Raw genomic sequence first — 15,542 nt, 5'->3', positions numbered from 1 at the left:
TCAGAAGAATTATAGTAAATAATACGAGTCATGCTTTAATTAGAAAATTTTAGTTCTACATGTTACCGCATAGAGGGCGCCAACACTAACTTTTCAAGAAAGAGAGATAGAAATTTGGTGTCTTCTACGAAGTTATAGAACAGGTATTTTTCAGTATTTCTTCCGAACATATTAATACTCTATCTCCATTCTATGAAAAGTGGTGGCGCCCTCTATGCGGTAACAGGTGGAACTAAAATTTTCTAACCAAAACATAACTCGTATTATTTACTACAATTCTTGTAAGCATACTTTTCAGCTAAATCTAACCCTTATTTCACAAAAATGTATAGTTCGCGGGACTCGAGTACTGATACACAACCATGCACTGCTAGGCCCCATGCAAAACTGACTCAGGCATCACTTCGTTAAAAGTTTAATAACTTCTTTTAACAAAGCCGGATTTACTAGCAGTCTTCGACAAAGTTGTGGACAATTAAATTATCTTTCTTATTTTTACTTACAGTGATAATACAATGCATATAGTCCAACCTACCGACGAAAATACGAACTAGTGAGTTTTCTCCATGTAAATTGTTGACAAATCCCATACAAACTTCAGGCACGTTGGTCCGGTAGTTATACTTGTCCGATTTGCTTCAAATTTGGTGCAAATACTCCTGGCGGGACTAGGAATCGACTCAGGGGTGGGCCGATTGAGTTTTCAAAAATTCATCATTTTCTGGGCAGTCTAATGGACACCCACCAGCCCTTCAACACTCAGTACATGCAATCCTAGACAATACACAAACGACGATACTCGATACTTTCTATTTTTATAAACTGTGTGTTTGCAGCGAAGCGCAAACCTAAATTTGCCACGAACAGGCCAACGGGCAGACGAATCATGTCGTAGAGATGTCCGCCACGTAACTACACCGTCGATTTCCACAACGGTAGATGGCATACAGACGCGGTACTGATCCGGCTTGTTAGGAGCAATCTCTTTTTCCTGATTCTGACTGGGCACTAAAACTCTACGCGGATTTGAGTGATCTCTTGAAATTCAGGTCACGGTCGATTCGATATTGTTGGGTTAAAGCTTTAAAAGGATTGCCGACGTTGATCGTTGGTTTGAAAGAAGATAACATAAGGTGCGACCGAATTCGATGGATACGATGTCAAGCTAGCCTCTGTTCTTTGCATTGTCAGCAGCTGTTGAGTCAGAGTCGATGGCGACGAAAATTCGACATACATCTTACTATTATGATTCTCATGTTATTTTGAAAAAAAACGCAAAAATTCACTAAAAATCATGTCAATAGTTTAATAATGAACGATTCGAACCCAAAAAGTCTCACCCGCTTCGCATGAACGGTTCTCCTGCAATCCATCCTCAAAAAAGTGTCAAAAAGCGTTATTTATAGACCTTAACTCCCTTAACAGTACAGAACGGACCAATTCTATAAGCATAGGCGATAATTCGAGTTCCATCAAGCAAAAAATAATTCTGACAGACGCCAACGACTGCTTGCTTCACTTGGTATCGGAGCTTTCGACATTAGTAAGTAGTTTTTTATGCATAATTTCATTTTGCGTTGTGTGGTTCTTCTCACTGCTGCTGCCCAGTTAAACCCAACCGGAAAACGGTGCGGAACTCCGGCTCAAATGACACAAACGAGTCGGAATCGGTTGTCGGTGTTTGGAGCCGGAATTCCGGCGAAAGCCAGGCTCATTTTTCGGCTGGCTTTACTGGGAGGTTGGATCATGCGAGACATGTAGTAGCATTGTCATTAATATAGCTATAAAGCTAGTTTAAAGCAGACGTCCCATACACATCATCAAGTTTGTACCTGTGCACAAAATTTCGTGCAGGCGTTCAACCTCACACAAACTTCGTCGCGATATACAGGTTCGCCTCGAACATCGAACCCAAGTGAACGATGTGCAAACTCTTGTTCGAACATTCGTGTACGTACACCGGGTGCGTACACGAGAACGATTCACACAAGGCAAAAAGAGTCAACGCTAGTGATGATGACAGTGAGAAAGAGAAAACGGGTGCCACGAACCTGTGTATACGCACACCGAGTACGTACATGGGGTTCGGTTGTGAAGGCGACCATGTGTACGTGTTTAGGTACGAAATAGCGTGCTCGAGTTCGTACACAAAATGTGGGTTTAATGTGAGCACAGAACCAGAGCGAACATTGCATACGATGTTTATTTGGGAAGACTGGTTTAAAGTCTTGAACAAAAAAATCTTAGTTATTTTTCCGTTGTGCATGGTTCTCGTATACACTTCGACATTTACTGTCAGATTGTTGGAACAAGATTCGACTATATAAGGTAGAAAATAAGTCATTCTCTTCAGTATAAAGAAAATTATTAACAATAGAAATCCAACGCTACTTTTCTAACGAGTCTTTGAATCGATGCGTCTATAAAACAAATATTAATTACATTATACTTTCGCACACGAGGCGTCAGGCCACACGCCACACAAATCATTCACTGTGGATTTTATTCTACCTATTCCACTGATGCTGCCGCGTTTGAACAGCTAGAACAAAATCGAAGACTACATGTTAAGAAAACTGATATCTCTTTCCTTCCCCCATACAAACGAGAAGCGACAGAGGTTACAGCGCCTTTATTGGTGAAAGGTAGGAAGCTTGATGTAAAGGTGTATATGTGTGTGTGTGCGTTTCTATGGGAAGTACTACCTTTACCAGCAAGTGGCGTTGCTGTTACTGTCTCCAGATTCTGGACAGAGTTGCCAGTCTTTTTGATATGCAGTCTTTGACAAAATCCATAGTGAATATTTTGTGTGACATCTGTCCTGGTGCATTGTGTGCGTATAGCTTAAAACACAATTAAGAGCCGCACCAAATGATCATCGCCATCTTTGAAAATGGTATTGGAATTGATTTTTTTAAATTGTTAACCCAAAAGGACTTCAAATAGCATGCAAACAACAAACAGTCCGAAAACATGACAAAAAGTTCAACTTAAATGAAGATACAGGATAATTCGGAGTTTAGTTACGTGCAAGGTAATAACTACACCGTAGTATGTATAACAGTATGCTTAGGTAAACAATGTGAATTAGTTTCCATTTATAATGTAATATTTAACACAAGTTATCGAATTACTAACATTGATAATCAAGTTAATAAAGCCCCCAGAGCTAATCTCAAGCATACCATCATTTCAAATCGTTTGTAAATTATTTAAAAATAATTCGATGGTAAAGCTCATATAAACAAACAAACAAAAAGTCTGCGTTTCAACTCATGGAAGATGGAAAAAATATTTGATTTGTTTCCAAGAATTTGTTTATAGCAAGTTTAATCTACGACAGTAGTTTAAATGAACACTTTGGAAACGCTGATACAGAACACAGAATTACAAATAGCTCAAGTAACTCAGGGTAAGAGAACTGCAACTCCTGCATCATTTTGGTATAGGCAATGATCGAATATATTCTGTTGTGATTAGAGCCCTCTAGTTAGAGTTAGGCCAAGAAGAAGATGTATTCAAACTAGAGCACTCTAGTTAGAGAATGGCCATGAGGAAGAAGACAACCTATCTAGCCAAACATGTCAAATGGTCCTAAGTGAAAATGACAGTTTCTCTTTGTTTACTTTCTCTTTCACTAATAACTCGTCCGTTTATACGTTTGTTCATTAACTCTTAGCATAATATGCTAGTCGAAATCAGCTTTTTTCGATATATCCTGAAACAATATTGAATAGTTTTATGCTGACGCCGTAATAATCGAAAGAGTAAGTAAACAAAGAGAGGCTCTCATTTGTACTTAGGACCATTTGACATGTTTGTCGAGATATGACGTATTGAAAAGAGCATGAAATTTAACATATTAACAACAGAAAAACGTCAAATTTTATGCTAGTTAGGATACGTCAAATGAAGCCTCTCTTTGTTTACTTTCTCCTCCGCGAATTACTCGGTCACCTTTCTGATTTCCCTTCAACTCTATGCATAGTAAACTAGTAAAAACCTTGGTCTTTTGAAACATACTGATAAATGTTCAAAAAGTTTTATGGTTTCACAGTAATAAGCGAAAGAGAAAGCGAAAAAAAGTGGGCTCTCATTTGCAGATTGGACCTAATGAAAAAAAGTCTTCATACGTCTTTTTGTTTCTCAAGGCCACACTAACTGGAGTGCTCTAATTTAAACGAGCTAAAATTTGACGTATCCACAATAGAAATACGTTTGATTTCAGTCTCGTTTAGCATCAACTAATTCATTTAGGCCAGTTTCGTAATAGTTGGTCTAAAAATGACGTTTTAAACCGGTTCTCTTATTCCGAGTTTCCCCGTTAAGCCAACTGTGTTTTTGCGCTTGTGCAACGAAGGAACGAATAACGAGAGAAAGAGAGAGAGAGATGACAATATACTCACATCTTCGTCTATTCTGCCTTCCTGTATGTATGTGTTATTTTTTGATAAACCAGGATAGATTCATAACCAGTGGTGCAGGTTTTGGTGATGTATTGTGATTAGGTTAGTTTGTGGTTGGTTGATTCGTTGGGTTGTCAGCGTGCGGAAGCATTTTGATCGTGTCGTCGGTTTTAGTTTGTTTTTTGTTTTGAGATGCAAATACGGAATTTATTCGGGAAATAAGCAGAGATTAGGATGCAACTAGGGTGATATCGTATCTTAGAACTAAAGTTAAATTATTTTGTTATGTTATGCTGTTTACATATAGTACAATAAGTATTTAATTTTCATTTATTATGAAAAAATCGACAATTTAGGTTGATTTGAAGTTTTTTTTTGTACACAAACTAAAATGTCGATGATAACTGTTATTTTTAATTGAAAAGTCTTTGTTTAAAACAGTGAACGGACTTAGTCACGTCAAAAGATGAAAAGTGCCACAAATAACGTCCAGCGAGAAAAGTTGAAGTATCAAAAGATGCAAGACACCGGTTAGTTGAAAGAGTTCATAAGAAGTAGTCGGCAGTTTTTTTTTGACACAAAAAGTAGGACGCTAGGCCGTCGGGTGCATATTAAGAGTGGAAGAAGAGTAGAGTAGAAACATAGAAAAGGCGGAAAATGAAGATTCTTTGAAGAAGGGGAAGCAGTTAGTTTTCTTCGGATTCAAGCCAATAGGGACATTTAGGAGTATACGATGGGGAAGAAAAAAGGCGAAGTGCTTGTTTAAACTTTTTTTTTCTGTTCATTCCATGAAAGTGACCGGGTTGCAACCGGAAGGTGTGAAATAAATGAAACAACTAGCAAGAAACAGTTTCACCTCCTGCTGCTTCGTATGAAATGTAGACCGTTAGTAGTGCAGTTTGTTTCGATTATACGATGGAGAGAATCTGCTCGGTGGAATATACGAACGTTAAAATGTTTAGCCGGCTTCTGGTAAGTCGTATGCGGAACTTAACGAGCATCTGTTGAGTTCTGGACTGCTGCTAAAGGATTTTTTTTTGTTTTTTCGTCAGTGTGCTGAGCATAAAGTGGATCAGTAATTTATAGAAAAGAGGATATTTTATCGAAGGCGGAAATTCCCCTGGATATATATCCATCAGTGGCAGATCCATTTCACTTAGGCAGTCGTTAACAAAAGCTACACTGTTGGAAAGAAACCTGTAAATCGTGAGGTCTTTCTATCTTCAATTGATTCCCCAAACTTTTTAACACAAGAATTACTACTTTGTTTCAGTGCTCGAAATGTAAAATCAGGTTTAAATTCAAAACCAAATTATAAGAAGGGTAATGGTAAAACGGGTTCACACATTCCGTGCGGTCATTCCATCTATTTACAATCAATTTTTTGGATTTTTTTTTTTTCGTAAAAAACACTACTTTTGGTCAGCCGCATTCAGCCGGCTGCCGAGATGTTGAGTAAAGTTTAACTTAAAACCAAACATATGGGGAGAATCGGGGTAAAACGAACTAAAACATTTTATGCAGACAATCCTACAATGCCCAGTAGAATCTTTTGACATTTTTACATAAGAAACATTATCTACGGTAGCAACGGTTCGCATCACCGCCAGAAATTGTACGATAACTTAAAATTGAATCAAAAGAACTCAATTTTAGGTAGTTTTTCGTAAGCGTGTGTGTCTATGATTTGTAAGAATTTTCGATGGATCAAATAACAACGGTTTACCCTATTTATATCACTCGTGCAGGTACATGGGCAAAATATTGAACTATTAGAGCCAAATAATCGTTAACCATTTAAAAAGTAATCCATCAAGTTTACAATTTTTTCTACCCTAATTTAGCACGAACCGGAAACTCGATTTTCCCAAGTACCAGACAGTGAGCCGAAGGAGTAGGAATCAAACGACAAGTACCTACTAGAACTAGAGATAGCGTGATGGATAATTCCCACAATCAAATTACGTTTTAGTTGAAGCAGAGCGTGTCTTACTGGTGGCACGCCAACGTCTGGTTGGAATGTTACACGCTGATTCGTTTCTACCCGAGAAGACACCGGATGTCGTTTCTAATAATTAAATATATATCTGAGATCAATAATCGTTATTCAAAGGTGTGGTATGGGGTCGCTTGCAGCTCAAGCTGTTTACAGGATACAACTGGGTTGAACGAAATAAGCGTGTACTATTGTATCTACCGATGGAATGCATTCATATCTATATTATATGAGACAGTTTAATGATGGAACCATGCCATGAAAGGATATGGGGGATTTTCGGAACGATTCCCATAGTTGAACTGGTTAGTCGATAATATAATAGAAGGGGGGGTCTGAATTTCTGCGCGGAAGTCCAACAGATTACAGTTTATAGAATTTATGGGCACAGAATCCACCATTAATGGTTTTTATTTGATTGCAAATTAATCTTTCCCGACAGGACCGATGATCAATAGGATGTTTTCCATTCTGAGCGAAGCCGATTACCCGCTGCCACAGATTGGTTGACAATATGAATGGTTAGTAATTATGCGAAATTGACTCATTCGTTTGTGGGGAAGTGGATCATCACTGCCGTTGGACGAAGTCTGTTATTCAAATGACCAGCTGGTGTTACACACCGGACCGCGGGTACATTCATGTTTGTCCACTATATGAGATTAAAAAGCTGTTTTTTCATTATCAATCTGTCGAAAAATAATGCTTGATGTATCATGGTATTTGTCATTGTAGCTGTAACGGAACAACCAGAAGAAACAAATGCTATCGAGTTTCAATAAGACCGATTCACGAGTTGTTCTGAACTACGGAGTAGGATGATTTTTCTTAAGGGGTCGTTGAAAACCAGAGCAAAACAGCTGACTAAAATGAAGGAATGAATGTGACATGTTATTTAAAAGTTGCTGAAGACAAAAACGTCAATCCTTTCGTAATAAGAAGGTCAACTATTGATTCTGTTGTTCATCTGCTAGGTATATCTAGATGAAATGTAAAATATTGAAAAGGTCAGTTCAAGGGAAATATCTAAGTTGTGTCAAAGTTAAGACCCCACCTGAATCATTTAAGTTATGTCTAGATTCCATCAAATATTTATTGTCGAAGTTTGAATTGTTCAAAAATACGTTATTACTCTGTTTTGGGCAAAGCATACCTTGTCGTAATTACCAACATGAATCTTAACTCAAACAATCAAAAGCACAACTTACCTTGAACACTTGCCGGCAGAGAAAGTTTTCCTTCACGGGAAGCAATCTGTATGTGATAGAGCAAGAAAATAGAAAACAGTGCATATGAAAAATCCATTATCACAAAAAGAAATATCTCTCGTAAGTGGAAAAGTTTTGTTACGTAGAATTTTATATAGGTCAGAAAGGTATTTTCATAACCTCCTATAATGGAATACAGATCAACATTTCTAGCCATTCCTGCTATAAAAGATGAACACTCGACAATCATATGATTACGGCCTAAAAGCCAACTGTCAAAATTCACTTTGAATGGAAATTCCGGACAAACCGTTACACGAAAATCACAGATGCTGGTATTAAATGAAAGAGAAAAGTTTTCTCTTTCATAAACTGTTGTGAATTACATTCGACTAGTAATGGTTTGTCTGGAATTTCCATTCAAAGTGGATTTTGACAGTTGGCTTTTAGGCCGTAATCATTTGTTTGTCGAGAACAGTATTTAATTGGTTTGGAAAAATAACCGCATATACACTAACAATTTTATTAACGTAGTCTCATTTACAGTCTGGTCGATTTTGATTCTTTGCTCGAATCGTTATCAATTTAGATCACCCTATGTTACTTTTATAGAATTGATAAAATTGTCATATCTATTTGACAGGCGTAAATGCTAATGTTAATAGAGTCTCACGAGCATACAGCATGTGATGTAAGCTGATTGAAATTTCGCGGCCATATTGTAGATGCTCAATCAATTTTTTATTCAGTATCAGTACGTGACTGAATATTCGAATCGCTTGCAGATTACAACCTTCGATTGTAAATCACCTAAACCGATGACTGCATAGCAAGAAGACTGGCAACTCTGTCCAGATTCGGGAGACAGTAACAGCAACTCCACTTGCGGGTAAAGGTGATACTTCACACACACACATACAATTTTACATTAAGCTTCCTACCTTCTCCCAATAGAGGCGCTGTAACCTCGGTCGCTTCTCGTTTGTATGGGGGAAGTAAAGAGATAACAGTCTTCTTGATATGCAGTCCTCGCCTAAACTATGATTTCCGTAGATTAGTGCCTACAGTATATATTGAACCATAACCGTCCACTAACAGGCTGGTGGAAGGAAATCGTTCCATGTTTCGCTTAATGGAATTTTATTCGTAGCGTAATGAATATGATCGGACGTTAATGCACTGATAAGGAACAAAGCGGAAATCTGGTGACAAGTAAAACATGTTATCGATAATACGTTTTCGTCCATTAAGCGGATGTGATATTCAGACAGTTTCATGCACGTAGGTTCCGAGACAATCAAAACACATGCACAAAAGCAGCCGTGGGCCCGGAATTATTGGATTGAATTTTGCGTTTTGTCCTTTGACAAGATAGGGAGTTTAAAACAATCGCCTTTCTCATAACAATACACCAATTTTTATCAAACATTTTCTGTTACTATCTAATTTTTTTTTTTTTGCTCTTCGGCCATAGTCAACTATTTGTCAACTATTATCGTCCGCATCCCTTATAATCTATTTTTATAAGGTGATTCATCAACATTTTGCTCGATTTAATTTTATTGCAAATAACCAAGTGTAGTCTTCATTTTATCGTAATTCAGAATTGCACTTATCATGTCGTACGTAATTTTAAATGTTCTTTGATGTGATGGCATTGTAAGCGAACACATATCCTGCGTGGGATGCCAAACGAGCTGACAATTCTTTGGATTGAGCAAACAAATTTCTTTAGTTTTTATTTGACCAACTGGGCATTCAATGTGTTTGGAGAATACGCATGGTATTGGTTGAGTGGAATTTTATGACTGTTGAACCATACACGAGGGTTCAAATCGAAATCGAAAACCAGTTACCAATTTTCGGCAGTCATATCAGCACGAAGAACAAAGGTTTCCAGTTTCTTTTCGTTATTATTGTCTCCAATCTTGTTTTAGTAACGCGGTGCTAAAAAATAAAACAAAGTGAATGCACTTTTCAAGTGATCTGGTAAGGGTTGTAGGTCTTGTCAAATACAATACAAAACCACATTGAATTAATTTAATATACCCTCAAAATCTTGATTTATAACAAAAAAAAACTATTTTCCGGAACTTTCATCACTAAACAATTAGCTTCGCGGTCATTTTCAATTGCTTTTCAATATTGTGAGCGCTTTGGAAAGCTGATGAAATGGCCGTATTGTGGGAGTTGAAATTACCTATAATTAGCCTCGGAGGGGAGAGGAGTTCCGCAATATCGCCAAGCCGACGGGGGCTAACAGAGGCTCTAGGGGGGATATATGTGGAAGCAATCCAATCGCTGAAAGGTGGGGCCATTTCGCAGTGAACTGCATCAAGAATGTTTTTACTGCGGGGAGAAAGCTTATCAAGATACTTTTAAGAAAGTCAGAAATATTTAATGCTGTAAGGATACGTTCCACAATGTCAGAGAAATTTATTAAGCCAACGCTGGTTTCATTCTCTGGCTGAGATATGGGTACACTTGGGGTATTTGATGTTCCTGGTAGTGCTGGGAACTCCTTTTCTGAGCTCAGATTTTTGAGACCAGTAACGATTTGATTCGGTTTTGCATCAGTACTTCCTTGAGTAGTTATTTTTTGGGGATCTTGGAGAGACACCTTCTGGTGTTTACAGCGAAGCTTGAGAGGGGAAATGTTCCTCCTTTTTCCATTGCTTCTAGGCACAGCAGAAGATATTCCCTCCTTGGGTTCATCATAGTCACCTTCGTCAGCAGACAAGTCAATATAGATGTTAGGGTCCGATGGCGTAGCTATCTTTAGCATTTCTGCAAAAGATCACTTGTAGCGTCCCAGAAGGGAACGCTTAAGATTCCGCTGGCTCTGTTTGTAGGTGGGACATGCCGGGAGATGATGCGGGTTTCCCCCACAGTAGAGACACTTTTTGACAACCTTTCCACAGGAACCATCCGCATGATTCCCAATGCATTTCCTACAACGTGCCTTATTGCTACAATGGGAGGTTGTGTGTTTCATTTGTTTGCAATTAGGGCTCATAAGAGCCTAAGAGTCCCATTTTGAAAACAGCAAGCCGAGAAAAACACTGTTCAAGATTTACATTTTCATTGAGCCTTATGGATGGGACAACCATGTTTTGGCATTTATTTCGATATTTTTTTAACAAACCTGGTAATCTTATTTGCGCATTGTGATTCAGTGGTGATACAGAATACAATCCATCAAAAAATTCATTTTCTACAAAAATCCATATGGAACTCTGATGCTTTTATGGGCAGTACAGTTCATGGCCCGCGGCACAAAGAAGCGAACAGGTAGACGAACCTTGTCAAAGGAAAGGTAGTTGGGTAGAGCAGAGCCGGCGAAGGTCACCCGATAAGAGTCTGAGTTGACGTATGTTTTATTCCCGTCAACTGTGACTGATGCTTAATGCAAACTTGTGCACTGCATTATCTTCACTGGCTTAAGCATGGGTCTTTGAAACAGCCAGTACCAAGTTTCAGCCGGTCTTCGCAACTCAGACTCGAATCCGAGACTACCCCGGAGACTTCAACCCTGTTTGCTGGAATATACACTCTGTACTCCTTCGTAAAGGGCCCGTAGCCAGTGTAGTATTTTTTTGAATCTGGGTAATTCATGTTATGCTACCGACAAAGTAGTCACTATATATGAATGTTATTACACTGTTAAATGGCACAACCTATTTTTGTATATTAGTTACCTTGAAACCTTTATCTACTACAGCCAGCAATATCGTTTACCTGATTCAAACTATTTACCACCAACCGAAGTTTATCAGGGCGAATTTTTGATATTTCCGTCACGGCCGAATACCGCTCCCTCAGAACTCGAGATATCTGCAATAGATTCAAACATTTTTTGTCTTTGGTTCGAAAGATGATGGGTCCGGTGGCCGAGCTTGGATATTATTTGAACCGGGGAGCCGATTTTGTTTCGATATCCATCTCACCTTGAGATGAACCACCGTGATGGGAAGTTATTTTTGGACGGGTCTATTGTGCACATTATTATGAGAACCAAGAAGAGGAAACGTATAAAAACGGTACTTAACTTGTGTGTATAACTGTATCCAGGCGGCTTACTAGAAAAACTCTGCTTCACTGGTCATTGGCCGGATAGCGATACTCAGAAACAGAAACACAAAAGAAATGAAAAAAAACTGAAACCTCGACGAGGCGGAGGATGCGCAAGGTAACCTTGAACGCGGATTAACACTATTCTTTGTCGCTACGCGACTGGAAACAAAACACTTGTGTCTCGATTGAGCGATTGAAAACGAATGGCGATTTACTTTGTCAATGATAGTTGAGAAGTGTTCCTCGTGTGATGAAAGCTGATAACAAGGCATATCGCAACACTAAGAACCACCATATTTCTTTTACGCAAACTGTAAACGGTATCAACGAGATACTGCAGCTCACGGTAATCGGTTTCTTTCCTTATAACTAGAAATTTTTTTGAAGTCGTCGGAGAAGAACAGTTTCCCTCCACGCATTAAGACGAAAACTACACGTGAAAACAGTAGCGAACCAAGCGTACTATCTTGAGAAACTTTAGAATGGTTGGAAAAGGACTCAGATACATTGTCACCAATTTGAACAACGACTTCACGGTGAACAAGGTATGATCGAAGCCAACGGCAGAATAGGGCAGAGCATCCCAGTTTATCAAAGATTATTTTCAATGATGCATTTGTCACCTGTCACGACGTGGTAAATCCGCGTCCTCGATTTTCGTCCTTAGCCCTCTGACGTTTTGGTAGTACAACCGCAAACCGTAAACGCCAGTCAGGTGTACTGGAATGTTGTCCGAATGTAATGTACTCTATGGCAAGATAGAAGCCAAAAGGTTTTCAGGAAGTGGATCGTCATTTACAACAAAATACTCGCCTGAAAAGGGAGTTCGGAAAACCCCCTCACGACCTCCGAACGCAGAGTCGGGACGACTAGGCTGGTTGCTGGCTGCCTGGCTGGGTAGTCATGCTGACTGCGTCGGAGCGCTCGGGGGCTTCCGTAGTACGGTATAACAGGTGTCCCGGAGATGGCAGTGCAGCGTGAATTTGTTGGAACAATCTCGGCGATGTTGTAGTTGTTTGAAGCGATGGCATGTTGTGCGAGAAAGGAGTTTGGAAGTCGGCGATGCAACGTGTACAGTTATTTTCCATCAGCTTCTTTGTCACAATTGGGCTTTCCGTATTCAGGTTTCGTCGTTTCAGTCCGAGTCTACAATCGGTTTTTTTTACATGTCAATGAATCCCCGAAAAATTAGGCTCTCAGGCCAAGTAGACGGAGTTAGCGCTAGCTTTTTCTGTACTGGATCAAGGCCAATCTCGAACGACACGAAAGACAAATTTGTCGTGTCCTTACTGTTTAGCTCTAAACGCACGATATATGTGGAGACTTCCACATTCAAACAACGAAAAGGATTTCTGAACGCTACTGTTGGTGATCATGGGATGAAACCCGGATAAGTATAGCCAGAGCTTGGGTGGGGATGCATCAGGTGCAATAGACGCAACGGACAGCCCATTATGGTCAATCAAGTTGGTCCCATGATCAACTGCAGCACGATCAGGCTGGCCTTGATTTCCACGGCGACGGTTTACTCCAAGGCTGGGCCAAACAGGTGGGTTCCTATTGACCGCTAGAGCGAACTTGATCATTATTCGTTTGGTCGATATGATTTTGGCACACAGTCAGAGGGTCGACTTTTTGTCTTAATGATTCAACAAATGAAGCAAGTTGTTGAATTTCACATAATAGGGGAACCCGGGGCTAGTCGGACCTACCCACGCAAATCACCCTTTTAGGTGGATGGATGTGAAAGAATTTATCGGTCCAAGGTTCCAATTGTTAGTTTGAAACCATAAAAATTCATTTGCACCACTGGCAGCGCTAGGCGACGATTTGCAAAACTCTACGTTTTTCCATTCTATTATAATGTAAGGGTAATTCGGACCTCCCTACGGGTCAATATAGACCGTCTTTTTTATTTTTATTACAATGGAATTATGTTTACCTATGAAATGTTTATAGGAGAAAAATCTTAAGAAGCAAAAAAAATTAATCTGGGTAGTCACAGCTGTCGAATGGCGCATCGTGTATTTTTTTGCTGTGGCGTGTACAATCATGTGCGCAGCCGCAAGCCGCTTACGGTGTTTGATGGGATACGGGGTCCAAATAGTAACGTACGCTCATGACGCACGCAAGTGGTGAGCGTCTTGAAAATATTTCTGTTTTTACTCAAGCAGAAATCATTCCATAAAATAGGATCCTCAATCTTTAAAAAACTTACCTGTTATTTGTCCACTTATATTTTATGCATTAATCACGGCTTTGCCATTACAATGATTTTTGATTTGAGGATGGCAAAAAAAGGAATCAAATTGTATCTCCTCTCCAAAATAACTGCAGGATGAAATTCATCATTCAAATTTAATGTTTCAGAATGCTGCTTCCACAAATATGTACGACAGTCAGAAAGTCTTGCGATTTTCTGAGAAATCGAGGGTGTCACGGTCCGGATCCCCCTAAGTTTTCATCAATTGGTGCGGTAATTCCCGATTCAACCTTTTCAGTCATGTACAAGCGTACACTCCTTCCATTAAGCTCATCACATCACGGCAGGCAATCTTTTCTTGCGACAGCGTCCACTGCTGGACGATATGGAAAAGGTCTCGCAAAAACCACTGCAGACCGACTCTAAATCGTTCACCGGTAGTTTACACAGTATTGCTTTTTTCCATCTCTGCTACCTTTGATAATGCTACACCGCACGAACAAAGTAAACAATCCCGATAGCTGTCATTTTTCATACGATAAAATTTACACAAGGTAATTTACACTTTAAAATATCAATTGATCAACTACTCAAAGTATGCGCAACGATTGGTTAGAACACAACGATTCAAATATATAGAAAACACGTCGACAATTAAAATAATAATTGGAGCGATCAAAACAAAACTATATTTCGATACACAAATAAAACAAGCAGATTCTCGCAATTCAGATCGAACCGGCGACGACCCCGCAGACTTCAATTCGGTTAGCTGGTATATATACTCTGTACTTCTTCATAAAGGACTCGTAGCCAGCAATATCGTTTGCCTGACTCAAACTAGTTACTTCCACCCGAAGCTTATCAGGCTGTATTTTCGATATTTCTATCAGGGTCGAATATCGTTCCGGCAGAACACGAGAAATATTCAAGAAAATTCAAACACTTGTCTTTGGAGATGTCATTTTTGCACGGCCCTATTGTCCAGTGCACGCTGGTAATATAGACAAGAGTGGGAAGTGTAGTATTATAGCGATACCTAACTTATGTATATAACGGTATCCAGGCGGCTTACTAGAAAAAAACACTGCTTCACTGCTCACTGGCCGGATAACGGCGAGCGCGCAGTAACACAAAAGAAATTAAAAAATAAATGAAACCTCAACGAGGCGGAGAGTGTGTTAGATAACCTTGGCAGCGGATTGGCACTATTCTTTATAACGTTACACTGCACGGACTGGAAAGATAGTCAATCAGTCAGAGAGTCACAGAACGAATGAATATTTGATTGTTGTTAGTCGTTGATGAAGAATTTATAAGAAGGGCATCATTTCTTGAATTAATAGTTTTGTTGAAACAAAATTCCAATTATCTTGAAAAGTAATACCTTTTGGCTGATTTTAGCTGATTGCATTTTGATTTGAAGAGACATTTAGAATCACATTCTGTAATATAATAATAGTTTTGTCTGTCAATTGGTATGAAATTCATAAATTTGAATAAAATTATCGTTAGAATTTTTTTTACTCTACATGATGTGATGACATTTAAATTTTTTGTTTTTGTAAGAATCGTATGATTTTAAGCGCCGCATCTTTTATTGTCTTTTTTGATGTCTCGACTCATGGCAAACCATTACACGCTGGATGCACATC

The 15,542-nt window shown here is 39.1% G+C and overlaps 1 protein-coding gene across 4 annotated transcripts in view; it reads right to left on the bottom strand.

Annotated features, from left to right (window-relative positions):
• The window catches only part of LOC131693625 (calbindin-32), a 237,177-nt gene that overhangs the window by 28,588 nt on the left and 193,047 nt on the right, over window positions 1-15,542 (bottom strand). For 3 of the 4 annotated variants that reach the window (XM_058981585.1, XM_058981586.1, XM_058981588.1), the window contains exons 10-11: window positions 7,611-7,656; window positions 4,407-4,427 (exon numbers count right to left, since the gene is read on the bottom strand). In XM_058981585.1, coding sequence (XP_058837568.1) covers window positions 4,407-4,427; window positions 7,611-7,656 — 67 coding nt within the window. The remainder of the gene's footprint in view (window positions 1-4,406; window positions 4,428-7,610; window positions 7,657-15,542) is intronic. The other variant, XM_058981587.1, reaches the window with a different exon arrangement.

This window comes from Topomyia yanbarensis, chromosome 3 (assembly GCF_030247195.1).
Source record: "Topomyia yanbarensis strain Yona2022 chromosome 3, ASM3024719v1, whole genome shotgun sequence".
NCBI classification, from domain to species: domain Eukaryota; kingdom Metazoa; phylum Arthropoda; class Insecta; order Diptera; family Culicidae; genus Topomyia; species Topomyia yanbarensis.
Note: the sequence above shows the minus strand (reverse complement) of the source record. Positions and strands in the feature narration are given on the sequence as shown.